Below are 27,910 nucleotides of genomic sequence, written 5' to 3'. Positions count from 1 at the left end.
AAACCTTTGCTGGTAGCTACTAAGTGGTGTTATTTATAGCCCAGGCATGACTGAATGGCCTATAATAATGGTGACTCAAGCCTACAAATCTTTATAATTGTTGCCAGAACTATTGGTGCCACGTTGTGTTGTGAGGCTTACACAGAAGTGCTGAGAATCTTTAATGGTTCCTCATTAGATTTCTTGTCTTTCCTCTTTCCTGCCCAACTTCACTGCAATGAACACTTTAACCCTTTGTATACAAAACTGTGCAAGAATGTCTTACCTTGAGTAGTTGAAGGGAGGGGAAAAAAAGTCATTCTCTTGGTTTTCTGGTATTTTTGTTCCTCATTTGCAGTGCATTTGTACCAGAGGATTTCTCCCCAGAAAGTCTGGGGCACGTGGCCTGTAGGTGTCTGTACACAGAGTCTGGGGGATATTTGGTCCTGAAAGTTCTCAAAGGAGGGACTTACTATCTACTGATTTTAATGGAAAAAACTGAAATGCCAAGGACTAGAGGTCCAAAGGTAGAATTTCACCATGGCTTATGTGGGAAGGGGTTTTGGCCAGTCTTTGTTAGGTTGTCACACAGGCTACTGCTCTTTAGGACAAGAAAACGGGCCAAACCAGCTGTGCCCTCTCCAGCCTGAGTGACTCTCTGCAGAGGCTCAGTTTGGCCATAAATGTGTATGTACAGACCTGGCTGTCAAAAGCGTGGCTGCAGAATATTCTTGGCTTTAGGGGCTGGTCCTGGTCTGCAGCAGAGCAGAGAGGCTGTGCCTGGGGACCAGAGCAGGACTCCCTGGTGCCTTCAGAGATGTGAGAAGCCCTTCAGGCAGTCTGGGAGGCTGCACTTCTCAAGCATCTCCAGGATTAAGTGATTTAAGTAGATTTTTGGTGCTAATGAAATTTTCTTCTGACTCTAATCTACAGGAACAGTGGGGGGATTTTGTCTTCCTCTGTAGCAAGAGAGAAACATAGAATCATAGAATGGATTGGGTTGGAAAAGACCTCTGAGATCATCAAGTCCAACCCTTGGTCCAACTCCAGCCCCTTTACCAGATCATGGCACTCAGAGCCACGGTCAAGCTCACCTTAAAAACCTTCAGGGATGGGGAATCCACTCCCTCTGGGCAGCCCATTCCAATGCCTGAGCACTCTCTCTACAAAGAATTTTTTTCTGATCTCCAACTTCAGTTTCCCCTGTCAGAGCTTGAGCCCATGCCCCCTTGTCCTGATGCTGAATTCTCCTCTTTCTGTGTTCTTGCAGCTGGTTGTCACTTGTGGGGGTGTGTCTCTTGCACAGGGGTTTGTGAGGAGCTGCTGTCAGACACAGCTCATGGGGTAGGTGCTTACCTGAACCAAAGCCACCTTTCTGTGCTTTTTCTGTCCCAGGGGAGGAGTTGTGGGCAGGGCAGAGGATCCATTCCTTGTGCAAAGACCACCTGGCCTGAGTAGGTCTAGAAAATGAGCAACCACAAGGCATGGACCACATCTTTTATTCAGTAAGCAAGCAAGCACAGAAGTATAATGTGTAGTGCTTAATATTCATACAGTACTAAAAATATAAAAATAGAAATAAAATTTCACTGAAAGCATTTTCACTCACAAATATACAAGGAAAAGTGCTGTCAAGCCACATCATGCTACACCACTTGCCAGCTGCTCAACTGACAGTTTCCCAACAGAACTGAAACACTAAAAGCTAGTCCTTTCCTCAGAGTTTCTGGTGACCCTGAACATTTGACTAGCAAAAAATGGGCCTCCTGCAGCTGAGAGCCTAAAAAGCATAATGTCATTATATAATGGAACAAAAAAAATAATTTGGGAGAGTTCTGTAGTGATAGTAGCCTGCTTCAGGCTGTGTGTGAACCTGTCGTGGAGAGTTAAAAAAAATACAGAAATAAACATGAATCCTGACTATAATCCAGCCCAGTCATGGCTAACAATTCCCAGAGCTGTGTTCTGCATGGATCTGTGCAATACTCCCACCTGCTGGCACATCCTTGGATGCTGCAGCTCCCTCTGCCAGCTTTACACTGGCACGGACACTCCTCTTCCCCTGGGGCTGGTGCAGTCCAGGAGCACAACCATAAAGTGCTGAGTGCCCTCACCTTTCAGTGGAACTGGAGGCCACCAGCACCTCAACTGCTCTGTGCCTCCACAGGAAAGATGGATCTTCAGAAATTCCCTGCACCAGACACTGTGATTTTAAGCCCAGTTTTGTGGGAGTGAACTAGAACTGAGGGCTTAAGGATCTTACCACTTACTATTTTGGAATGGGATTTATTTCTACTTGCTATACCTGCTATAAAAATAAATGTGACAATTAACCCCTGAGATCATTCTAACACAATGTTTTGGCCTGTTCCTCGTTTCCCTCGGAAATAATGCTTTTATATTTGGTTTGAGGACATTTATTTCGGTGCTAGTGACAAGCTTTTATAAAACACATTAAATAATCAATGTGGGGCTGAAAAGGTGTACATTCTAGTTGCATATATGATACATACCTTATATAATACATTCCACAACAGCTGAGTGTTCTAGTATTGGCTGAGAATTCTGCCATGTGGACACAGGGTTTAAATACTAGAAGATCAAGAGCTGTTTAGGATCAAAGATAATTGTATCTGATATGGTTTGCTTAGATTGTTTTTCTTCCTTTAAATCTTATTACACATAATAGCTACAGTAGTTTGTCCAGCAGGTAATAAATGAATGCATAAAGCACTTCTAGCTATATCTGGATACCATATGCATGCATTTTTTATAAATAAAAATCGAAAGTGAGGTCACATTTTCCCATCTTCTGTTTATAAACTAAATCAAATTTCTCATTCATTGAAACAGTGAAGATGTCCTTCCATAGCCCAACTCGCCCTGAAACACAGAGAGGGAACACAAGTCAGAGAGGGGATGTAGCAGGACACTGCACATCTACACTCTAATTGTGCAGGGCATCATCTGTGACATTCTAATCAGCCTTGGCTTTCATTGGAAGCATAATGAGACCTAAGGCTGTTCATTGTCTTACCCAATTACCCTGCCACAACCCTTTAAAGCCTGAAAATCAGCACCATTCACCTCATCACCTGCACCAGCCCAGCATTACACAGCAAGAATTCAGGTTGGTGTGAGCCTGTACTGTGCCTTAATCAGAAATGAACGCAGGTTTGGGGCTGGGCATTCATTGCAAGGTGGATTTCTGGCGGTTGATAATTCCAACAGCTAATAACACATTTCTAAATTGCTGTGCCTCCAACACTCACTGGTTAGAGAATTCCCCAAAAGGTCCACGGAATGGGGAGCATTAAACTGATCATTGAAGTGTGGTATTTTCACTGCTAATTTCTATTATTTTGTGTCCAGACACAAGTTCCACAGATGAATTTACATTCCTCCATATGGAGAGGTTTGTTTGTTAAATCTGAGTGCCTGGATTCTCTCTGAGAGGGAGAACAAGCACCACACACACCAAGTTTGTGCCACTGAAAATTTCATTTTGAACACGAGGAACAGGAAGCTTTGGGTGGCTGTGTCATGGACACTGAATCCCTTCCTTGAATGAATTATTTATCCACTCTACATAACCTGGTGGCACTGCTGACCCCTCAGCAACTGGCCCAGTGCAGCCCAAAGCTGATTTAACTCCAAGTCACCCAGGTTTACTCGTGGCTGAGAAAGCCCCACGGGGTAACCAGACTGAGGGGCCCAATCCTCCTCCCATTTATGCTGGATATAAAGACAATATCCAGGGTTGTTCAACTGGAATAAATGCAAGGAGAATTGGGACTGTGCTACCAGAGAGTTTAATCATAACAGCAAGAACAAAGCTACATGCAGGGAGCTTAATTATGCATTTGATGCATAAGAAGAATACCCATTTAATTTAATTGCCATTGCTTTTATGCAGCAACTTTATAATTGAGCCCAAAGACAGAACTGTCTGAAACATCTACGTATTACATATTAAAATGACATGTGGCAAGGGCTGTTTTATGAAATCAGGACTTTTCTACTGCTCCTGAAGGTATGATGATATCCTGATTTCATTTCAGCATCCAAAGATCAAAATAACCTGAAACTGAAAATGCCATTTACTATTTTCACCAAATTTCTCCAGTATTAAAAAAAAATGAAGAAAATGCTTACAATTATAAACATCTAATACTGATTTAAGTTTTGCTCAGGCCACTATAACTGCATGAAGTACAGCATAAAACACAAAACTTCCAATAATGATAATAAAATATTTTCTTCCTCTGCTGGGTAAAGAAAAGCCTTTTATTTCTGCACCTCCCTAACAACACGTATGGACAAAGGACAAATTTTACAAAGGACACACACAGAGTGGATCATTTGCAACATGTTTTTTTGTTGTTTTTACCATATGAATTGATAGCTTGTCAAAAAATCACCCACCTGGTGTCTGATTTGAATCATGCACTGCGTAAATTAGGATGTGATAAGAGTCAAATACAAGTAACATATCTAATCATTGCTCTGCTTTCACAGCAGCTCAGGGTTATCTTCAGAGTAAAGATCAATGTGCTAAAAGAAAAAAAAATGAAGAACTAAAACAAAGCAAAATAATAAAGTAAAAGTAACTAATGACAAATTAAAAATATCTAAAACCAATTACAATAAGCTGCCATGTTATTGCCACCATTCTTTGCCACAGGAACCAACAGAGAGGGGACAGAGCTCTCTGAGCTACATCCTGAGGTAACAAAACATTGCAAAAGGCAGAGATAGCAAAGAAAAGAAATTCAAAGTAAGGGTATTTTTACTAAAAAGCACACAGTGAACAAGTAACAAAATATTACATTAACTCTGCAGCTCCCTGATTTCTCTATTACAGATAAAGGAGGGGCTTTTTTCCAAGCATGACACTCTGAAATGTTTGTGTCAACACTCAAACAGGACAAGTCAGTCTCACAAATATTCCGAGCTGATTTGCTGCCATAGGGCTCTGAGAGGACAGACACAAAGGCAGGACAGAATTCCAGAGAAGCAGCTCCTTGGAAAAGCAAACTTGTTCTCAAACAAACCTGAGCACCACCAAAGTGACAGCCTGACTTGGGTAAGGAAATGTCGTTCTAGTGGGGGTTTAACAGAGCTACACAATGGCAACAAAATGCCTGACAAATGAGTAAATAACTTGTTAATGCAGAATTAGTAGTCAAGAAGTCCTGGTGATATTTGGTGTCTTTATCAGATTTGGAAATAACCATAAAAATTACAGCTGATATGATGTGCAGGTCACATGGAGGTTGGCTGAGAGAGGTGGTGTGGAAATCACTGAAATCCAAGAGCAAAAGATTCAGGTTGTGATCCCTGAGTAAAGGACAATAAGCTGTAAATTAGTTCCTCTGAAACACTCTGTGGTCATGTACCAAAAAGTGTTAACACAGCTATGGATGGACAAACAAGGCAGAGTTCCACATAAAACTGGATTAAATCACTGTATGAAGTGATTTTTTCTTTGGACAAGGGACAGCTCAGGCTGACACAGGAATTGATCATCTTGATCATACTCCCTCATTTCTAAAAGAAGCCACTGAGTGCTGTAAAACAGGAGACAGAAAACAACTTGAGGGAGTCCAAGTTCAGTCTTTTATGCTTCTCAAAGAGATAGGACTTGATTTCTTGACACTGTCAAAGGACAGATGTATGAACAGCTCAAATGGCACCCTCAGGCTCCTAAAGAAAACCCTCAGCAGAATAAACATCTGGAAGCTGAACACACTTCCACAGCTAAAGTAGGCAGTGAAAAGAAAAAGCTCACAAGGAAAGGGATTCTACAGCTCCTTGTAATTTTAGAAATTAAAATTAGAAATATCTGCTATTGTAAAATACCTGATATACTTAAATACAAGGGTTTAGGCCAGGATAAAGTTATGACATTGTGTCAGCTTTGGCATGGCAAAGGTGAGAAGGAGCAGTGCCCTCTGTGTATGCTGTTGAATGTACACTGTTAATTGTGGATTTTCCCTCCCTTTCAGTCACTTCCACCTCACTTTATTTTGAGACAAACCAACCCCCAACCTGCACCAACAGGCAGTTGCCTCCTGTTATTTCCACAGCAATATTCCACCACCATCTCAGCACACCCTGGAGGTCCCTGAGCTGTTCAGTTGCTCCAAGAGGAGTTCCACAGAGGGTTCCAAACATACCCCTGCCAACAGGAAGGGCCTCTGCGTTGCAGCACTGGTCAATGAGCTGATGGCAGTGCTCCACCATGCCCTCCAGCTGGGCCTTGTCATAGGACACTCCCAAGAACCTCACCAGCTGCTCAACCATCGTTGCAAGGTCCTGCAAGAGAGTATTGCAACCTTAGTTTATTGTACAATATTTTAAAGGACCTTTTTTTCTTCAGTGAGTTTAAATATTTCAAATTTAGTTATATCCTGATGAATGTGAAAAACATGAGTGCAGAAGCTGTAGAAACACCACTTTCCTGACATTTTGCCACCACCAGATTTGCTAGAAATAAACACACTTTTAAGTAATTAAGGTAGGGCAGAGAACACAGTCATGTAACCTCCTCAGATATCAGAATGGGGAGCTGCAAAGCAATTGTGATGCTTCCCAGTTCAGAGAACACCTGCAGCCTTTTTGAGGCAAATGTCTTGTCATCAAGGATCAGCACTAACATTAGTTAGTTACGTTACACCTGGTTACTGGGGAAGGCTTGGATCAAAACTATTCCAACCCCTCACCCCTTTGGAATTCCACTGCATTTTGGAGGAATCAAAAGCCACTTGGATTTTGGTGTTGGGAAAATAAATGATCACCAGTGTTAGAACACCCCTTCTTTTTTCAGTGTCAGCCTCAGGGGCTGCACTCATGTAGGTGGAAAGGATCTAGTGGGAATTAATTTGAATTAATCAGTCATTAATTTGCACCTTCAGAGTTCTGGGGCTGCTCAGTATGAGTAAGAACTTCTGGAGCTGCAAGGATAAAATAGTAATGTTTATCAGGAAGCAGAAAGGTACTCTGATGCCTCCAGCTTCCAGCAGCAAGCACAGCTAGGAAAATAAATCACACAAACCCATGGGTTTGAAACAATTTTGACTAAACTTCACTTACTCTGATTTTATTACATCTCCTCTCAGCACCCCACTCCAGCAGAAGGCTCAGCAAAGCTGGAATTAGAACTTCCCCAACTTTACTGAGTTCTGCCCTGATTTTGCCTTTTCAGAGGTTTAAAAATAAGAGCTGGTTTCTTCCAGCATTTGCATTAGTTTTCCAGTCAAAAAACCATTCTGAAATATTTTCATTCACTCTTAAAAACACCATACTGCAATAAGAAATGGAAAGCAATATTCCATGTTATATTTTCAGTAGGTTCCTGATTAAATTGGGGTTATTAGCCAGCATACTGCAAGGACTCACTAATTATATTCACCTTATGCTACATGATCACACTTAATTGTTCTCAAAAGTTTCACTGGAAACAGTAAGAACAACCAAATAATCAGAAAAAATGCCACATATATAGGACAAAATACAGATTGTACTTTTTTCCACACTGATACAGCACATAGAGCAAGACACTTGTTTTAATGAAAGCCCAGGGCTGAGTGTAGCAAGGACTGAACAGTTTCCCATCACTGCCTTCTCTGCAAGTAGTTTGGTGTCAAAGTCAGAGCCCTGAGTAAATTCATATGTATATGAAAGTGCTTAAAGTCCATACAAGTTCCTGAATTCCAGTGCTTTAAAAACAGTACCACACATTAGGGCATCCAAATATGGACATTCAAATAAATCAGGAACAAAATCTGCTTCTGAATAGGATGCTAAATGTAATTAAATATAATTTTGCTACATCTGACCTACCTTGTGCATGTCTTCATACTTGAGGAAAAGCACATTGGCATCCAGGTGATGTTCCCAAAACTCTTGCACGTGTTCAAACCATGACCCATATCCTACTGCAAAGACATGAGGATTGGCAGGAGGAAAGTGAGCACTTGGGTTATTAAGCCATTTTCAAAAAGGGGAAAATAAAAAGGAGAGTGGTTCAGAGCCCCAGGAGAGCAGTGATTCATTTTCCCCCATTGCCATGTACAGCAAGGAACTTAATTTTAAAACTTTTTCTATCAGTTTGGAATTTTCAAAAGAACTGACTTAGCACAAGGATAAAATGCTCAACTGAAAATGCCACCAAATTTCATGAGGAGCCTCTTGGAGCTCAGTATGAGTAACAGAAATAACAGAAGCTAAAATAAAAGTTCCACAGAAGGCAAATTTCCAGTGGCTCCAGGCTGTGTGAATTCCTGCAATGGACACACCCCAGTGCAGCCTCCTGCACTTGTGAGTTTGATACAGCACTGGGGGAAAATTCACAGACTATTCTGAGCTGGAAGGGACCCACCAGGGTCATCGAGTCCAACTCTCAAGTCACTGGCCCACACAGGGGATTGAACCCATGACCTTGGCATTATTACAACGAAGTTTTAACCAGCTGAGCTAAAGAAGTCCCACAGAGCATCTTCTGATTGCTCACAAACATTTTCCTTTCTTCAACAAGCACTGAGGACACAGAACTGTAAAAATGCTTCTTGGTCACTCCCAAAAATACAGGATGGACTGACAGGATTATTTATCATGACATGTTCTAACCCACTGTCACAATCTAGGACTTACTCTCTTCTACTGTTATTTTCTGAACACTTCCACTTGATTGCTGTGGAGATGTCAGAACAGTTTCATTACAGTGTTATTGGTCACCTCAAAAACACAATAAATTCAGATTACTGATGCCCACGAGGTGCTGAGTGCTCCCAAAAAGTTCAGGGTGATGGGATGGGATATTCCCCTTATATCACAGGCAGGACCAGTGTACTCATAATCTACAGAATGGCTTTTGTTGCTCACTAGAAAGTCAACTCATTCTGCATATTTCTTTGGTACCAGTGATAAATTCCCACAAAGTACTTCAGACAACCAATGCAGGAGTTAAGCAAATATGATAAGCAGTTTTCCACATTCTTTCCCTACATTTTCTTTGGTCAATTTTGTCTTTTCAGCAAAGCAGTTATAGGAAAAAATTAAAAAAAAAAAACAAAAAAAACTTTTTAGGTTTGTATTTTGAAGGCACCTTTTCCCTTTGATTCTTTGATTCTGGTAACTGGAACACTGATGTGTTTGCTTCATGACCGAAAATCTTAATGGAAATAACAAAAAAGCAATTTTCCCAGTGCCTTTATAAAAACTGAGAATGAATCAGCTGATTAAAATTATTTTCCTATGAACGTGACCTCTTTGACCATTGGAAATGTCCCAGTTGCCAGAATTCTGCTGCATTGCTTCCATGAGATCAAAACATTTATTTAGCTAAATGCTGAATTTCCTATATTACAAACATTATTTGCACAGTTACAGCCACAGAACATGCTGGGAAGTTTTATTGACTCTGGGAGGTTGTGATAAATCAGCTGCTACAGGATGAAGACATAAAGAACTCCTGGGATTCTTACATGCAAAAGAGCACCCAACTTTTCTCCTGTCTTAGAAGTCCTTCTAATGTGATTTTTTTCATGCTCTGGTCTGGAAGTTCCTGGTCATGGGCTACAGACAAACATCCCAATTTCAGGAATTTTAAATGAAAAAACTGAAGGCAGGCTGGAATAGGAAAAAATCATTAATTCTCCCCACACAAACTTGCAGGAAAAAGCAGCAAAGGTTTTTAAGGCCTGTTAAACACCCTGCAGCCTTTAGTTTTTTCTTCCTTTCAGTGTTACACAGCTGCTCCCAGTCCCAGGCTGAAGAAGAGCAAACTGAATTTGAGGAGAGCAGACCAGAGCTAGGCTTGACCTGACTGGACACTGCTGAGCCCAGGGGGTCAAACACAAGGCAATTCTTTACAGAAAGCGTGGCCACAGTTTGCATGGATGACTCTAAGTCTTTGAGGAGGAACCTCCTTGCTGTATATGCAAAACAAATGCACCTTTATCCAGTTCAGAAGGAATGCAGAGATGGAAATAAATGTGTGCAGAGAGAACAGCTCCTTACACTTGTCATTCATAAACCTCCTGCAGAACTCCTGGAAGGTTCCCCTGTAGCTCATGGTCCTTAGGGAGCGGTGGAACTGGTAATAGGACACCACCAGGTCCTTGGGGTTGCGAGCCATGTATATGACCTGTGATTTGGGGGGGGAAAAAAGCACTTTATTGAGTGATTTTCCCCAAAGCACTTCACCAACTGCTGCCAATGTATTGAACAAAGAGCATTTCATGTCACTTGTACCTTGGAGTTGCCATTGTGGAGGTCTGAAGGCAAGAACCGGTAGGGCAGGTGGCTCTTGATGAGGCGAGGAGAGGTCAGTTCCTGAAACAAAGCAGAGGGAATTGTTCCTCACTGAGCACCACTTGGGCACACCCGTCCCCAGCTGTCTTACTTGAAGCCCGTTACTCTGCTGAGCCCCATTCACAAATTCACCTCTTCAATTAGGAACAGACTAGAAATTAGGTCAGGGAGTTACATCTGGTTTTTAGATATAAAAAAAGCTGTTGGGGTTTTTGTTGGTTTGGGGTTTTAATCCCTTTTGTTTTCAAAGTACTTCCATTTGTAGGACCTCCTCAAAATAACACAATAGTTGAAGATTCTTGGTATCAAACTAATTTTGATTCCACTGAAATGTCTTGAAAACTATTGGAAGCTCTGAAAGCACTACTCCCAAGTTCCTCGAAGTTTGACCCTTGCATTTTATTTTATCCTCAGAATTAGGCTCAAGGGTTTATCAGTGTGTGTGAATGTCTCTCAAACAGGATAATGCAGAGTATTCCTAACTCCTCAAACTACACTACAGAGCCTGCAGAGACCCAGGGTCTGTGAACCCAAAGATCTGGATGTATAAACTTAGAGCAGTGGGAATACAAATCCATAGATCTCTGTATTTGTGGTTCCTCTTTCACAAACTCAGCGAAGAAATCAAAGCAAATTTGCCTCCTTTGGGCAGCTCCTGTTTACATAAGCAAGAGAAGCCTGGAACTTTCATTCAGAAAACCCATGCCAAGATCTTTAGGACATGGAGAAACATCTAAAGCATCAAATAGAGTGCAACAAAGCCGAATAAAAGCAATTTTTCAATAACTTAATAATACCCTGAATCATTCCAACAAACTGAGTGCAGTGATGAAAAGGACAAGGACACAGGATGAAATGAAGTGATAAAGACGGAACAGAGGAAAGAGATATCCAAATGCTGAAAGGCTTTCTTTGCACCAATTGTACCTTGATGATGTCCAGACCAGGCTGAGGGTACTCCAGGACTGGAAGTTGTTCATCTATGTTCATTAACCCAATCTCATCTGGATCAGCTCCCTGACTCACCAGATAAACCACTTCCTGCAGCAACCCTGTGCCTGCAAGGAGCCAACAGGGAGAGAGAACAGACTGTGTTACAGTTCTTAGCAAAACAGGGAGCCCTGAACAGAGAGATAGATGATGGTGACTCTTGTCCTTGACAGTCTGCTGTGAGCTAAATCTGGAATTACTGTTTTAGCATGGTATGTCAGCCCAATAATAATTTAAATACATTTCTGTCTCCAAATCGTTTCACCTGTCAATTGCAAAGCATTTAACAAAAAGTTTTGCCCCCTGGAAATGTTACCCAGGCAAAATACTACCATTTCTTCTTTAAATTTAAAAAAAAAACAAACAACAAAACAGGCCAACTGAGGTCATGCAAGTGCACCAAATGCATTAGTGGCTGCACTGGCAATGTCCCTTTTTCTTTATTTTATTATTGGAGGCCATGTCCCTGTTATGCAAGGGCTGCAGTCTATTTATGCCTCCACGTTATGGACTGGGCAAACCACTGAAAGCATCAATAGTGAGTCAGTCCGAGCCTCAAAGGCCCCAGTTACATCTCCCTCCCCAGGCTGAGGGCATTTACAAAGCACCCATTAGGTATTATGGCCTTAATGACTGCACTCAGGAAAATTAATAGGTACTCCAGCTGGAAGTTTGGACAGGGAGAATATTTCAAGTGGCTTTACCTTCAGGCAGGTGGGAAACCTCCAACACAACAAACAAAGCACAGAGATATTTGACAGAGGAGAAAGGCACAGGCTTTGGGTGAGAGAAAAGAACAGAATGGGGAGGGATCACAAAGAAAACCAGAGGATCTTTATTCTGATGTTTTTAAATCTGACACAGAAGCAGTTAAATGAGCCTCATGGTCAAAGTGAGCACAGCCTGGGTACCCTGTGAAAGCACAGATGCCTCCAAGGGCTTTGGAGAGGAAGAACTTCAAGATTGCTCTGTCCCCTGATTGGTTGGGGGGTAAATTAAATAGGTTTGGGGGAGAAAAAAACCCAACACTTTTACATTATCATCATCCACAGAGACAGCTGTCACAGATGTAATACACTCTTGCCCCTGAGGCTGTTCACTCTGCATTTTTAAGTTCAAGCATGTATTTTATACATTAAAATTAACATTCATATAATACCTCACTATCAGTCCTCGTGCTTCTGAATAGGCACAACCCTTGTTCTCATTAAACATTTATTCTGACAGGAGACACCCTGGTTCTCCATAATTTATTTCTGTATTTCCAATTCCACCTGCAGAGGAAAACGCTTTTACAGTAACCTTGTGCCATGAAAGGAACAGAAATAACTGTGTGGGGATCAGCAACAGCACCAGGAGTTTCTATTTTCCCACTCTCCAGGCACAAAGCAGCCATGGCCACATTACCCAGTTCTGCTCAACCAGGCCAGACTTGGCTTTGTTGCCAGCACATCCCTGGAGCACTGCAGAGAAGGAAAAGGACATTTTCCCATGCAAAGTGGGTCTGTGGAAGCTCAAAACTCTTCATTTGAACATGTTCCCACCAAAACCAGTGACACATTGGAAGAGTAATGCTGGGCACTTGGCAGGCAGACAAATAAAAGTCTCCATATTCTTTCAAACAGTGTTTAAATCTGTGACTCTTTGCATTAATTATCATGCACATACAAATGCCCATGGTATGGATGTGGAGCTGCACATACTCCAGCAGCCCATCCCAATTCTCCCAGCAAACAGAATTCCTGCAATATTTCTCCTGCAAAGGGGAGGACTGACAGTTCAGACTCCTGGCCATCCATCAGGTGAGAATTTCTCCCTGACCTCACTTTCTCTTCCCCACGAACTTCGTTAGTTTTCCCTTTGGTTACTCACTGTTGTAGTCTGATTTTTCCCCCACATGAGCACTCAAGTTCCTCTGCTTAGGACTTTCAGGGTCCTAATGAAAATGAAAACTACAGGGTTAACTTGTGAGGGAATCATGATTTTTTTTAACTTAATTATAATTTATCACACACACACATTCCAATAGCTCCAGGTAAAACATTATCATTGACCTGATCTCATTATTAAAACACCACATGCTTATTTTTTTAAAAAGAAAAAACCTAAAAGCCTTTATACATATTACTGGATATGTATGACCTCCTCACACTTGACCCAACTGACTCAGTGACCTCTGTGAGAACCACCATTTTATGAGTGAAAGGTAAATTGTTGAAACTGAAGTTTTCAAAGATTATGTGAATAAACTCCAGTAATCCCAGTCCATCACAAAACCAGGCCAGACCTAAATGTCACAGAAACTTTCTCAGTAAAAGGGCAAATAATACTTGTTGGACAGAAGAGAAAGGTAAAGGAAGCCAAAGGAAAAGAACAAAAGATGCAGAGCTTCTCTTTATACTCTCCAGATTTCTGGGTTTTCTTGCAGACAATGGATTTTGTTTATCTCTCGTATATTCCTGTGTTTCCTCCTGGTGTTGCTGCACACACAGACATGCATAGCTCACTTGGGATGGTGCAGAAGAGTAACAGGATTCATCTGTCAGCCTCTGGACATGAGGCATCAGATGCAACATTAATATGTACCCAGCAACTCTCTCCTTCCTTCTTCCAACTGCAGCAGATCCGTACTTCGTCCTGGAGTGAGACTGCTGACCCTGCTACCCTCAAGGTCATACTGCCAAAACAGAGGTGCAGCTCATTTACATTTTTCCAATTCTGACTCAAATGGAGCCAGTCACATCTGAGGAACTCCAGGGCAATGTACCTGAGAAAAGCTCTTCCCTGACAAGCTCTTCTCTTCTGTCAATAAAATGCCTCGGGAACAAACAGTGTTCCAGTTCCTCACACAGTGTCTGGAAGGAGCAGCTGGGATGAGCCACTGCCAGACCTTGCAGGGTTTAGGAGATCCTTTTAAATTGTCTGTGAACCTGCATTTCTACTCTGCATGACAGCAGGGTGAAAGTGTGCAGCTTGGGATGCTCTGGATTGGTGTCAGCATTTCCTGCTATCAGACATTCCAAGGGAACAGTATTTTACCCTTCTCTTAAAGCTTTAGCTGGGCTGTCCGTATCTGTGGATGGTCTGCACCAGGTGTCATCACTAATGCAGTAACTGCACACAAACTGCTCCAATACACTTCAAATGAGATCAGCCAAATTACCTTAAGGAGTTTCTACTTTTGGCATCAACTCACCTGGCAACTTTTGCCTGGGGTGGACTAGAATCCATCCACACAAAATACTCTGTGGGTTGTTTTTCTAAGAGAAGTGACAAGAAGGAAGTTAAGGACACCAACATCCTGCACAAGTGCAGATGCTTTTCAAAGAGAACATTTGCCCATTAATTGAATTCTGCTGTTAAATGAATTCCCCTTCAGTTTCTACTCACCAATTAAACAGTCCCATGGTATAAGAAAGCACGCCACCTGTCATGCTAAAAGACAAATTTTAATGTATAATATGCAGGAACATAAGAATAACAGATTTCTGCTTGTTCCCAACTACCTGAGAGAATGACATCTCTTTTCATCCTTCCCACACCTACTCAAGACTGGTCAGGTCTGAAGTCAATGCAGTGCATTATGTTGGTCTTTGCCGAAGCTCAATGGACTCAGTTCAAACACCAAGCCCTTCATGACAACAGTGCAAACACACAGGGTCATACCAACCAGGAAACTTATCCACAGGGGAAGAGTATATTTATTTGCTACAGGGCAGATTGTTTCAAACATCTATAAATTACCTGAAAAACTCTGGCTGTGTAAACTCCCCACGGTGCTTTCCCACAGTGAAGGGCAAAAGCTGCACCAGCAAATTTTCAGATGCCACCTCTCAGAGAATACACATAAAAAGGGACATGCCCTCAAGCCAGTCTCACCTCAGTTGTATCCTGCCCTCCTGCCTCCCCTGGCAGTCCTGTTCTCCCAACTTTAGAGCCCACATCCCAAAACATGCCTGAACTGCATCACACATTACCCAGCAAGAGCTCACACTCCCCAACAGAAAGTCTGCCCTCTGTGTAATTTCATTTTCAAACACTGCGCCAAGGACAACAATGCAGAAAACAACTCGGCTGCAATGCCAAGGGTTTAAAATCACTCTCAAGGACTTCATTATGGAGAAAGGAGCTGCACAGTTACCCTGAGCACCACTGATTTCTAGGACAACTATATCACTGTGTTCTCTTCTACAGAATCATAGTGTGGTCTGTGGGTAAATGCAGAGCCACAGAGGGAGCTCTGCAGACTGAACTGGGAGCAGAAATCAGGAGACAACAGGACATCTCCATCAGAAATTGGTTGAGGTACCTCTCATCCCCTTGGCTGTGAACATGCTCCTTTCCCCACATGGTAATTACCTCTATTTCAGATGTCTGTCACTGCTCAAAATGCAATTCTCTGCCACAGTTCCAATCCCTTCCAGGAAAATTGTTAGGCAAAACCTGCCCACACATTAATGTGCATTTGCATATATCAGGTGGTTACATTTCAGGAAGGCAGCACACCAATAATATAATGTGAAACAACCTCAGGTAAAAGTTATACATTAAAAAAATAGAAAAAAAAAACACAAAGAAAAAGGCAGCACATTTGTCTCAGAATTTCCAGAAACATTATTTAATTTCTACACAACCTGTTCAGTCAGCTATTGCTTGTCTAAGGTCAAGGAGTAAAGCACTTTATCTCACAGAATCTCCCTCGAACTGCAGCTGCACTAAGCAAAGCAATTCCTCACCAGGTACCTCTGCCCCACTCACATTTAGCACATTCTTTCTGTCTGATGGACTGCAGTTTTAAGCAAACTACAACCTTTTCTATTGCTGCTCTTCAGAATTAGAAACGGAAATAGATTTTATTGGGAGTAGAAAAAGAGATCAGCCAATCTCTATCATGACAGGCTTACAGTATTGCAGCAAAATCATTGAGGAGACCACATTTTTTCTGACAGAAACACTGGTGCCCCAACAGCAACACTGACACTGAGCATCATTAATGTGCACTCCAATTTCAACAGTCCTGGAGCTGCTCTGCAACCTGAGCAGCAGGAACCTGGATGGATAACCTGTGTCTGTGATGGCCTGGCACCAAGAGGTGGCCAGGAGGGCACCAGGGACAGTGTGGCAGCAGGAGCAGGGCAGTGACTGTCCCTCTGTGCTGGCACTGCTGGGGCACCTCTGAGCCTGGGGTGTTTTAGGCTCTTCATTAAAAAAAAAACAAAAAAAAAAAAAAAAAAAAAAAAAAAAAAAAACCAAACAAAAACCAAAAACCAAACAAAAAAAACCAACCAACCAAACAAACAAACAAACAAACAAAAAAAACAAACAAAAAAACAAGACATAAGTGTGTCCAGGAAAGGGACTGGAGCTGGGAAGGGGCTGGAGCAGTAGCTGAGGGAGCTGGGGGGGCTCAACCTGGAGAAAAGGAGGCTCAGGGGGCACATTCTGGCTCTGCAATCCCTGCCAGGAGGGGAGAGCTGGGGGGGGGTCAAACTCTTATGCCATGTCTCAAGAGACAGGATGAGAGGAAATGGCCTCAGGGAAGGTTCAGATTAGATATTGGAAAACATTTCTCACTGAAAGAGTGGTCAGGTGCTGGAGTGAGTAGCCCAGCGAGGTGGTGGAGTCACTGTCCCTGTACAAATATTCAAGAGGCACCTTAACACAGCACTGGGGGATGTGCTTTAGTGGTGACTGTGGTGGTGTTGGAGAGATGGTTGGACTGGACCTTGAAGGTCCCTTCCAGCCTTGGTGATTCCGTGGTTGTCACACTGGTCCTGCAGTCAGTGCAGTGACATCTCTGGACTGCTCCACACCTTCTGGAACTGTCACCTCACCTGTATCACATCTGTCTCACTCTGCTGCCATGGATGGATTGATTGCTCATGCAGTGGATTCATGAAAGGCAAATTCAGCACCTCTGTCTGCATCCCACATGGTGATCCAGTGTCATTACACACCACCCAGAACTGCAGCCTTGGAAGGGATGGTGGCCCTCATGTCCTGCTGAGTAAAAGATGACAAAAATAGCTTTCATTTCCAAAATTACAGATTGATTTTGGCATGTAGGGACAAAAATCCCTCCTCAGTTGTTCCTCCAGTACCCTTGCCTTAAATTTTTACCCTTCACTATCTCAGCAGCTCTGACTTAACCAGCTAAACCTTTCCTACACACTTGGACCCCCATGACATACACCCCTCCTGATGTTCCTCAGGACCCCTCACAGCAGCTCTCTTGCCCCTACAGCCCAATTTGGCTGAGATATTATATCATTATAATGATGGTCTGCAAAACACATGCCTTGCTTCTGAATCTGCAATATATTACAGGATTAACACAGGACTTAAATGGATTATTTCTTTTGCCAGAGACTGTGCAAGACCTTAGTTTATAGAACCATCACTACCTCAGCTCTGGTGCTCCACCTTCCTGGGCTCCTCAAGGTGTTGCAGAAACTCAGAATAAGGTCGAAGTGATGAGACACTGGGTGCCTCATGTTATTAATCCTCTGTTAATTGCTCTCTCCCACCAAGAGAGGCATTATTATGTTCTCAGTTTTAATAACTAGATGCCTAATTCAGTTTCAGAACTGTAATTTGCTGGTTTCTCCACAAAAATAGAGATGGTAAGGGGACATCCCTTTGTCCAAGAGAAATGCTTTCTGTTCTAGATGAAAAATTCTGTCAGAGGAGAAACACACCCACCTGCCTCCAGTGGCAAATGGAGACACAAAGATGACATGACTCACCCAAGGTCACAGAATCTGTAGCCACAAAGTGCCATCACATGCCCAGAGTACCAAACCTTACAGCACTTCCAAAGCAGCACTGATGGGACAAAGGGTAGCTGCTTCCCCTCAGCACTGGGTGTATGAATCCCTAACCTGCCCAACAAGAGAAAAAATACCTCAGCCCAACGTTCAAGCATTTTGCTTCTTTTGATTAATACCTTCAACTGTGACAAATGAACATGAACATGAAATGAGAATGACTGGCTGCTGGGTTGGTCTGGTTTCCATAATTCTCTGATTCTTTACTCTGAGATCATTACAATTTAATCCAGTCAACAGTGATTTCACACATACAGAATACACCTTTTCCCAGGGTAAAACCCTTTTTCTTTTTTTTCCCCTCTGAACCTGTTTACAAAAAAATAAAGCAAGTTTTTGAGTTTTGCACTGCAGGGAAGCAATTATGCCCCGTTTGCAAAAGACCCAGAAAACCTGTTAGGTAGCTGGAAAATCCTCTTCTGAGCCATTTGTTCTGTCTCCACTATCATCTCTGCTTTAACAAAAGGCTCAGGAGAGAAACACTGCTAGCCAGATAATAAAAACGAGTTTCCCTTAACAACAGATTCTTCCTCTCCACCTTTATTTCCTGTTTGAGGCACAAAAGGACCTATTTCAATTCTACCCACACTGAAATCAAGTCAAATGCATCGGTGGCAAACTTAACATTGTCTTCAATTACTTATTGATGGTTTTATGTATTATTTCCTTTCCTTGCAATAAGACTGAGTCAATACCTGAAGGAATTTTGAGCTATGTGTGAATAAAACAAAAGACATACCAATTTCCAAAGGACTCAAATCACAGGAGCCAGTGGCTCTAACCCCAAATTGTTCATCCATGTTCATGAAACCAACAGGTTTCCTATCATTCCATGGGGGGGTGTCCATAATACTATCTCAAAAAACAGAGGTGAAAGGAAAAGAATCCCAAATACATTTTGTGTGAAAATCTCTTGATTTTCAAGCCAACCCCGTGATTCCTTGAGGCCTCTGGGCCTGTAACATTTGCATGAATTCTTTAAGTGAAAATGGTTTAAGCTCAAGGCACCAAAATCCTGCAGGGGGAACAGGACTACAAACCACAAACTGTCCCTGCAGGCACAGGTCGCGTGCAACCTTAGTCAAGCAAAAATACTCTTTATATTGAATAAAGAGAGTGTTTCTGTGAAGCACAACAATACCAAGCGTGCCTGTAAATAGAACCCAACTGCCAAGAGATTTTTATGGTCTGAGGGATGCAGGAAGGGTAGGATTGCACTGCCAAAACCTTGCTTTGTTCTACTCATTTCATACATTTTCTTTATAATTTATTTCTTAAATCAGGATTTTGCCAGTGTGTTTATATAACATGGTCCCACAGCTAAGGCTGATTGGAAGGGGAAAAAACAAGAAGCCAGGGATAACAAATCCTTAAATCAACTCCACAGCCAAAAGAAAAATTACATTTGTCTACATCCTATTCCCCAGCTCCAAACATCCAGTGCTGCAAGGAAATGTGAAAATCACCAAAAACCACCTCCAGGCAGGTAAAGGCCAAGGGCACCACTTGCTCTTTTGCCTCATTATCTGGCACTAAATGCAAGTTCTCATGAACTGGCAGAACTCAAAGCTGGTATTTCCCCAACAAATGACATTTTCCCTCACAGAATTTCACAAAATTATTTGGCAAAACAATCAACACGGGGGAGAGAGCTTTGTTACTAATGTAAATAGCTCACTTTCTCCAATTACCAGTTATGCAAAAGGCATTAATTTGTGGGCTTTGACCCAAGAATGCAAAATAAACATTCATTTAGAACACACATAGGATGGTGTTAAGAGAGTTGCTGTATGAGCAAAGCAAGTGGACAGAACAGGGTGGGCATCATAGAAGACACCAAAACACTGAGGAGACCTGAATTCCATCCTACACTTTAGGGACTGATTTAATTCCACTGAAATCATTGACCTTGGCATGGTGACTGAGGGAACATCAGGAAAGAACCTGCTTATTCATTAATTCAGTTCAAGTTCACAGAGGACAATTATATTTTTCAAAAAGTCCACAGTATGAGAGGGTTCAAGGCAAGCTGTGACAGAGGCACAGTGTTTGCTGTGAACATCTGTATCTTATCTGGGAGGAAATCTGTAGTGTGAGCTCCAAATATTCTATATAATAATTCTATAGAGAACACCATTCTGTTTTACATTTGCTCCTGTAAATCTGTGTATCCCATCCAACACTACAAAGCCGCATAGAAGATGAAACTTTTGCCTCATTTCTGCAGCACCAGAAATCAGATTTTAAATCAGGCATCATGGTAAAAATGTTTTCCATAATAACAGCACCACCACATGTACAAGCAAATATGCACATTCATATTTACAGGTCCAGGTGAATCTCTGGGTTTTAGGCATAAGCAGCTCTCAAAAGCTGTTACCATTGATTGGACACAGGTGTTAAGAATAATTAAAGATATAAGGAGTATCATTATTCAGGCATCCTTCAGTGGAAATCACATTATAGCAGAGCCGTTTTCCATTAGGCTTATTACATTATTCCCAGTAAGGCCACTGGTATATTTGATTTTCTACCACTATTGGACCAGCTTTTCCTGGATCAGTCCCAATTTACCAATAACTCTAACTATTTCCAAATGCTGCCTCCCTTTCCTATCCTAAAATTCTGCTGTCAAAAATATTCCTGAAATATTGTTCCATTCCAATTTGTTAACAGAAACTAGATAAGTGGTCCTATCCATATTTTACCCCCAGGTATTACCAGATAAGCCAAAGCATTTCACCCCAAATACTTGCATTTTGTGCATGAAATCTGCTTTGTAAACCTACTTACTACAGCAACATTATGAAAACTCTGATTAGGTGCATTCCGCAGAAAAAGGTCTTTGTCAATGCTGAGAGACAGGAAGATGAAGTTGTTGTTATGGTAGTACAGAGGGGCTTGAAGTTCTGGGTGTAATTTCTGGGTTTGCTGTGGAGTTCCTGCATGCCCTTGGCTGAATCAATCCTAGGGCAGCCCAATTCCCACTGCTGTGCCTGTCCCTGGCCAGCAGCCCCTTTGGGAATTCATTCAGAAGCCCTAAATAAGCTGGAAGCCACTCAGGATCAGCTGACAAAACACATTCCAAGGGTCTTGATAGACTTCAAGCTACAGCAAGGTGGAGCTTGATGACATTATTATTGCCTAGAGCCTATTCCCATAACAAGGACCCCAGATTACTCCCCACCCAATACTCTCTTTCCTGGCAAGTAGAACACTGTGGCACCTATTTGGCCCCTAAGGCTCCTTCACACAGGACTGTGCCTCCCGTTTGGGTGCCCCAGTTCTCAATCTTCTTTTCCTTCTCTCAGTGACTGTTGGTAAATCCTCCTGTACCACTGCCACTAACTTTCTAAGCGGACACTCCCCTGTCAGTCTCCTCAGCTGGGGCCACAACAGACCTAACACTCTGTTGGTATATTCACAAATCAGCCAATTAAATAGGATTATGCAAGCTGGCTCCCCACAGCCAGCTCTGGCCATCAAACCCAAGCCCTTGCCAGCTGATGTATTAACAATATTGTGCCTGGCTGGTGGACACTGAGGTGAGCTGAGGATGTTCAACAACATGCCAGTGTGAAGTTGGGGTGAAGTACTAACACAGCAACACTGCAAACACAGAGTCACAAAACCAAATCTTAAATAGTGTTTGTGCTGCATTCTACAAATTTTGAACACAGTTTAAAAGAACAATTAAAATGTGGTTGTTTATTCCTAAACATAGTATTTTGGGGGCCATCCATCTACACACATCTAATGGATTATCTATCAAGCTCTTAACAGCATCATTAGTAATGAAATATAAAAAAGTAAAGACATACTAGAAACTGGTTAAGACATGATAATAACATAATAGATACAACATCATGGAAAATGTGCATGCTCAAAGCAGCACACCAAGAAATTGGAAAGCATTGGCCATTCATACAACAAACAATGAAGCAAGTCAGAAACCTACAATACTGAAACATCATTTTACAAGGGCATTTACAGAGCTCACATCTGGTATCTCCAGCTGACTTTAAATTTTCTAGGAAGAGAATCTTATTGTCAGGAAAAAAGTCACTCAAGACTGCACTTAACAATGGTGAGTTTATCCGATTTTGTCAGGTGGGGTACAAGGCTCCCATCTCATCTGTCTCCCTGCAGGCAGCACTACGCCCATGTTAACTCTCTTCAAATATTTTTGCTTGGAAACAGAGAGGGTAACAAGTCAAAGAACACGACATTAAAGGCAGACACACGAACGGTATCCACCAACCAAAGGAGGTGTCCACTGGATCACCACACACAGAGTGCAAACGGGGGACGTATCTGGCGGTTCAGACAGCGCAGCAAGGATGTACTTGGAGCACATGTTCTCCCAGAACGACCTGGGCCTCAGGAGCGCAGAGCGGGAGCGCAGAGCAGACAGAGAACGTGTTCACCGCTCCACAAACCGCGATTTGTGCGGGACACGCTCCTGCCGCTCCGCATCTCCCTCGCCCCGAGCAGCAGCTTTATCCTCCAGCTCTCCGGGACCACCCGGGCAGGGACCACCGGCGGCAGCGCTTGGCCCTGGCGTGTCCCTGCACTCCGGGGGTGCCCCCCAGTGTCCCCGTCCTCCCTCTCCGTGTCCGGGACCGGTCGTCCCTCAACTCTGCGGAGGCCGCAGGGCACCATCCTCGAGCGCAGGGCATCCCCGAGGGCAAGGGGGTATCATCCCCCGCCGCAGGACATCACCCCCCGGGCAAAAGGGCATCATTCCCGGGGTGCACCCGCGGGTGGCGAACGGGCTCAGGCCTCGCCCCGACATCCCACGGGAGCCGCGGAGAATCTCCCGCATCCCCGCTCCCGGCGCCTCTCCCGCATCGCATCCCCACCGCGGAGCACCTCCCGCATCCCCGCTCCCGGCGCCTCTCCCGCATCGCATCCCCCGCTCCCGGCGCCGTGGAGCACCTCCCGCATCCCCGCTCCCGGCGCCTCTCCCGCATCCCCCGCTCGCGGCGCCTCTCCCGCATCCCCCGCTCGCGGCGCCTCTCCCGCATCGCATCCCCCGCTCCCGGCGCCGCGGAGCACCTCCCGCATCCCCGCTCCCGGAGCCGGCTGCGCTGTGAGAAGGGTGAGGAGGAGGACCCGCCCCAGCCCCGGGGGAACCCCCGCCCGCCCGCCTACCTGATTTGGGGTAGGTGACAATCCAGACGTCGCTGTCCCTCACCGGGAAATTGGCGATCTCCTCCATCTTCCCGCGGCAGAAGGGCGGCAGCCGCACCCCATTGTACTCGAAGTACTTGCTCTCAAACTCGCAGGGCGTGCTGGGGGTCTCGGCCTCGCTCTCCGCCATGCTTGTCCCTGCGGCCGCGGGGGAGGCCGAGGAGCGGGGGCCGCGGGCGCTCCGGCGGGAGGGAGGGGAGGGAAGGGGCGGGCGAGCGGCGGGCGCGGCAGCCCCGGCCCCCGGTACAGCCCCGCGCACGCACGGGCGGGGGCTCCGCGCACGGTGATGTCATGAGCGGCAGCCGGGCACGGGCGGGCAGGGAGGCAGGCAGGGAGGCAGGCAGGGATACTTACCCGGGCCGCATCCCTTCTCCTCTCCGGATGGGCAGGGGAGGAATGCAGGGATGGAGAGAGGGATGCAGAGAGGGATGGAGAGATACCCACCCGCTCCGTATCGCTTCTCCTCTTCGAGTGGGCAGAGAACAGATGCTTTTCCGCCCTGCCGGCCTCGCCCGTCCCGCAGCCCTCCTCCTCTCCGGATGGGCAGGGGAGGAATGCAGGGGAGGATGCAGAAATGCCCTGCCGGCCTCGCCCGCTCTGCAGCCTTTGTCGCCTCTGGGCGGCCAAGGGAGGAATGCAGGGATGGATGCAGGGATGCGGGGCTGCCCTGCCGGCCTCAACCGCCACGCAGCCCTTTTCCTCTCCAGGTCGGCAGGAAAGAAATGCAGGGATGGAGAAACGCAGGGATGCCCTGCCGGCCTTGCTCGCCCCGCAGCCTCTGTCCTCTCCGGGCGGGCAGGGCAGAGATCCAGCGATAGAGAGATGCAGGCATGCTGTCCTGCCTGCCCTCCTGCCCCTCTCCTCTCCGGGCGGGCAGGTGAGGAATGCATGGAGGGATGCCTTGCCGGCCTCGCCCGCCCCGCAGCCCCTCTCCTCTCCGGGCGGCAAAGGGAGGGATGGAAGGATGCCCTTCCGACCTCACCCGCTTTGCCCTCCTCTCCGGGCGGGCACGAGAGGAATGCAAGGATGGATGGAGGGATGCCCTGCCGGCCTTGCCCACTCCACAGTCCCTCTCCTCTCCTCTCTCTCACGCCGCCTCACGCACACGGTCGGGGCACAGGCAGGACCTGCCGCCATCCCCGTTTCCCCCTCATCCCGCGGTGCGGGCGCTGTGGCAGTGCCAGGCAGCAGAAAACACCCTCATCCCAACCCTGCTGGGGACTGGGCAGGGAGAACTCAGCCCTCTCTTGCTCAAACCACCCTCATTCTAGCATTCTGGGGACTGGGCAGGGAGAACTCAGCCCTCTGTCTGCTCAAACCATCCCATGCAACCCTGCTGGGGCTGGGCAGGGAGAACTCAGCCCTCTAACCTGCTCAAACTACCCTCATCCCAACCCTCCTGGGGACCGGGCAGGGAAAACTCAGGCCTTTACCTGCTCAGCCCTCACCCCTCCCACTCCCGCAGCCCCAGCGATACCTGAGGGGACACGGTTCCTGTTCAGGGTATTTAAGGCCTATTGGTGCCTGAAGGAAGGTATAAAAAGCCTCTTGGCGCCATTAGGGTGTGTTTGCACCACAGAACTGAGGGGCGGTTTGGTGGAAAAGCTGCAAGTATTTCCACAGAATTCAGATTTCTGTCGGTTCTAGTAAGGTCAGTGAAGAGCTTTGGTTTATTTTACTCTTACTAGTCTTATGACAGCTGCTTTATTTTTTGTTTAATAATGTATCTTTCTGTAACAACGCTGAAATGTAACAGAAGTTCTTTAAAAGCTTCAAAGTGTCTGTCGTAGTGCACGTTTGAAAGAAGTAAAATAAGCGTATAAAGAAGCAGCAAAATAAGGGGAAATGGTACAGTTACATGGAAAATACACATTTCTGAGTATTAGGGAGTAAATTACAGCTAATTTTAATTAAGTTCCCTGAATTGTTAGCAGTAACGGGCTACAGATTGTGTGTCCTGGCAAACTGTCTCTGTTGCAGACAACCTCAGGAAAAGCAGCAGCTCAAAGAGCTGAGGGAAATAACTGTTTTCTGTATAGCTCTGGCTTTCTGCATGCAAAAAAAAAGACTTTTGCTGTAGTTTACTTTTCTTTGTTCATACTAACAATAAATTACAGATATTAAAGCTTTGGTTAGAGCAGGTCAGAAAAATGTCAAAACCTGACCTCAAAAATGCTGTTTCGTTCAATGAAAAATGCTTTGTAAGAAGGTATTAGGAACAAACAAACAAAAACAACAGAAAAAAAAAAAACATAAAACCCCCCACCAACCATAAATAAAAAAATTAATCCTAATGTCAGTGTTGATTGGTAAAACTTGTCCTAGAAATTAATAATGCAAGTTTAAGTCCTTGTGATACTAAGTTTAGTTTTGGGCCTGGTTCTTCAAGACACTGAAATCAGAATTGTGTCGACATTGAAAAGAACTTCCTTAATCTTTCTTTAAAATATTTTTGTTAAAAAGCAGGCTGAAAAGAATAACTGGCAACTGTGAGGGTGATATTCTGTATTTGAGTATAATATTTTATATTCAGAAGCAACTGGCATTCTGGCACTGGTGCCTGTTCTTTTCTTTCCTGTGGTGTTTTTAAATGGTCTGATTTCTTCTTTTCCTTGCTTAACAAAATAATTCAAACATTATAAGGAAATGTGATCTCTTTGCTGATGCATCGTGTACATTGTGCATGAAATGGGGCAGGAGCACAATAGAAACCCAAATGTGGGGTACTTTGCATAACTATCAGTGGGTTGCAGGGAGCTTTAGTTACAGGCACATTTCTGTCTTTGTTTCATCCTCTTATGATGGTGAATTTGGGGCTATTTTCACAGCAACTTTTATTAAAAAAAAGTAACTTTTAATTTGAAGGGTATCTGGGTGCCATTGCCAACTCTTGCCCTTTCTGTAGGTGAAGTTGGGTGAGGTTTTGCCACGTCTCATTTTAAAGAGAGGCAGTTGATCATATTTTTGTTTTCATGGGAGAATGTATAAATCAATATCAATACATAATATTACCAATTATTTATACTTCATTATTAGTCTAATGTTTATTATTTATGTGAATAAAGTAGAAGATGAATGGTTTGGGGATAACTTCAGTGGTCACTTTGGTAAGATCAGTGTACTGAAGGCAAATGATAATTTCATGGCATTAATTAGGTGTCTTTTGCTGTCTTCTTATAGCAATTATTTGTTTTCAAATGTATTTGTGTGCATTATTTCAAGTGTGTTTGCTTTCAAGTATTCAGTGTGTCAGGGAAAGCAGAAGACTGAGTAACCTTTGTATACTAATGTCTTTATTGCTGGATAATTAAAGTTGTGCAGCTGGAATTGGTTTATTTTTGAGGGACCTGATGTTCACATAAAAACCCAAGCCAGTTCTACAGGAGTTTTGTGATTCTTATGGTTGCAACACCTCAGGAACTGAAGCCTAATCAGATGTGGCTGAGAGTTGTTTTTCCTTCTAAATATCTCTGAGTTTCTCTCCCTGAAAGCTTTCCTTTAGAAGTGGCACTAATACAGCTCTCCCTGATAAGAAACAGTGAGACAACTTGCATTTGTATTATGGTCCTAAAACTATATTACTTTTGTTTTTTGGGGGGGTTTTTTCTAAACATGGACATAGAGGTGTGAGGATGACTAATCCTCTAATCATGGTCCTTAAACTATGCAAGAGCCTGGGAGTTCCTGAATGGATTTTAAATTTCATGCTTTTCTATCAATGTTTTGCTGTTCAAACAGCTGCAGAGTGTCATGTCCTCTGAACTGGGAGTGTTTGTACAGGAAAAACAGCCCTGAGCTCGCTCTGCATGGGCTGGGCTGGGCTGTGGTGGTGTGGGGAACCCTCAGTGCTCAGGAGATGTGTGTGGATTTAAAGGCTTGGGATGGTGTTGGACTGAGAACTGTGCTGTGCTTTGCAGTGCAAACCCTTCAGGCACCTTTATCAAACCACCCAGACACCCAATCAGCATCTCCTACCAATTACAGCTCTGTAAATCTGGCCTCTAGGCTTGAAATTTGGGGGAAAAATTAAAATGTGTTAAAGGAAATTTGCTACCATAACCATGTTTTCGTTTTTATAATGAGGATGTAGAAAGCAATAAAAAGTCACAGCAGAGAGAGGAGCTGCTCTGCTGAGCTGCTGAGGAGTGCCCAGAGCTGCTGCAAACTCATCTACAGGGGCTGCTCATGGTTCTGCTTCCCTCCGAAGGCACTAAACACATCCCAAGCAGTCTCCCGGTGATTTCAGGACACAGAACACACCTAACAAAAATCGCTCATATCAACACAAACCTGAACGGATACACACACAGCTGGGAGGCAGTTCCTGCCTTACTGACCAAGGAACTGCCAGGAGAGGAAAGGCCAGAAGTATGCGATAGAGAGGGGAAAGCATTAACAAGAAACAAACATAAACCCTCAAACTAAAACATCTGCTACTGAGGTGAGCAGGCTGCAAGTCAGAGAAGAGACAGGAGGATCCCAGCAAGGCAGTGCAAAGGCAGTCAGCTGTGGGAGAGTGGAGATGCTTCTCCAAATAGAGGTGGAGGGCTCTGGATGCTGGAATGGATGTGCCAGGTTGCTGCAGAGTAGGGATGGCCTGGCAC

General features: G+C 44.2%; 1 protein-coding gene across 2 annotated transcripts; it reads right to left on the bottom strand.

Moving 5' to 3' along the window:
- Positions 1-1,462: 1,462 nt before the first annotated feature.
- SULT4A1 (sulfotransferase family 4A member 1) lies at positions 1,463-23,892 on the bottom strand. Of its 2 annotated transcripts, XR_011697430.1 has the most exons (8): positions 23,268-23,892; positions 11,224-11,354; positions 10,237-10,317; positions 10,003-10,129; positions 7,825-7,919; positions 6,159-6,297; positions 4,405-4,533; positions 2,775-2,862 (listed from the first exon to the last, which is right to left on the bottom strand). XR_011697430.1 is itself a non-coding variant. In XM_071551535.1 (7 exons), exons 1-7 carry the CDS (start codon positions 23,434-23,436, stop codon positions 2,750-2,752), a joined length of 855 nt encoding a protein of 284 aa, XP_071407636.1. In that variant the 5' UTR covers positions 23,437-23,890; the 3' UTR covers positions 1,463-2,749. The 2 variants fall into 2 exon arrangements, 1 of the variants encoding a protein (XP_071407636.1); XM_071551535.1 differs by lacking the exon at positions 4,405-4,533 and having other exon boundaries at positions 1,463-2,862; positions 23,268-23,890.
- Between the last annotated feature and the right edge of the window lie 4,018 nt (positions 23,893-27,910).

This window comes from Pithys albifrons, chromosome 3 (genome assembly GCF_047495875.1).
Source record: "Pithys albifrons albifrons isolate INPA30051 chromosome 3, PitAlb_v1, whole genome shotgun sequence".
NCBI classification, from domain to species: domain Eukaryota; kingdom Metazoa; phylum Chordata; class Aves; order Passeriformes; family Thamnophilidae; genus Pithys; species Pithys albifrons.
Note: the sequence above shows the minus strand (reverse complement) of the source record. Positions and strands in the feature narration are given on the sequence as shown.

Coding starts and splice junctions, on each gene's coding strand:
- SULT4A1 (XM_071551535.1), bottom strand. CDS start 23,436: ATGGCGGAGAGCGAGGCCGAGACCCCCAGCACGCCCTGCGAGTTTGAG. Junction 11,355..23,267: donor TGTCACCTACCCCAAATCAG/GTAGGCGGGCGG, acceptor GGCTCCTTGCAG/GCACAGGGTTGCTGCAGGAA. Junction 7,920..10,002: donor GAGGTTTATGAATGACAAGT/GTAAGGAGCTGT, acceptor ATGTCTTTGCAG/TAGGATATGGGTCATGGTTT.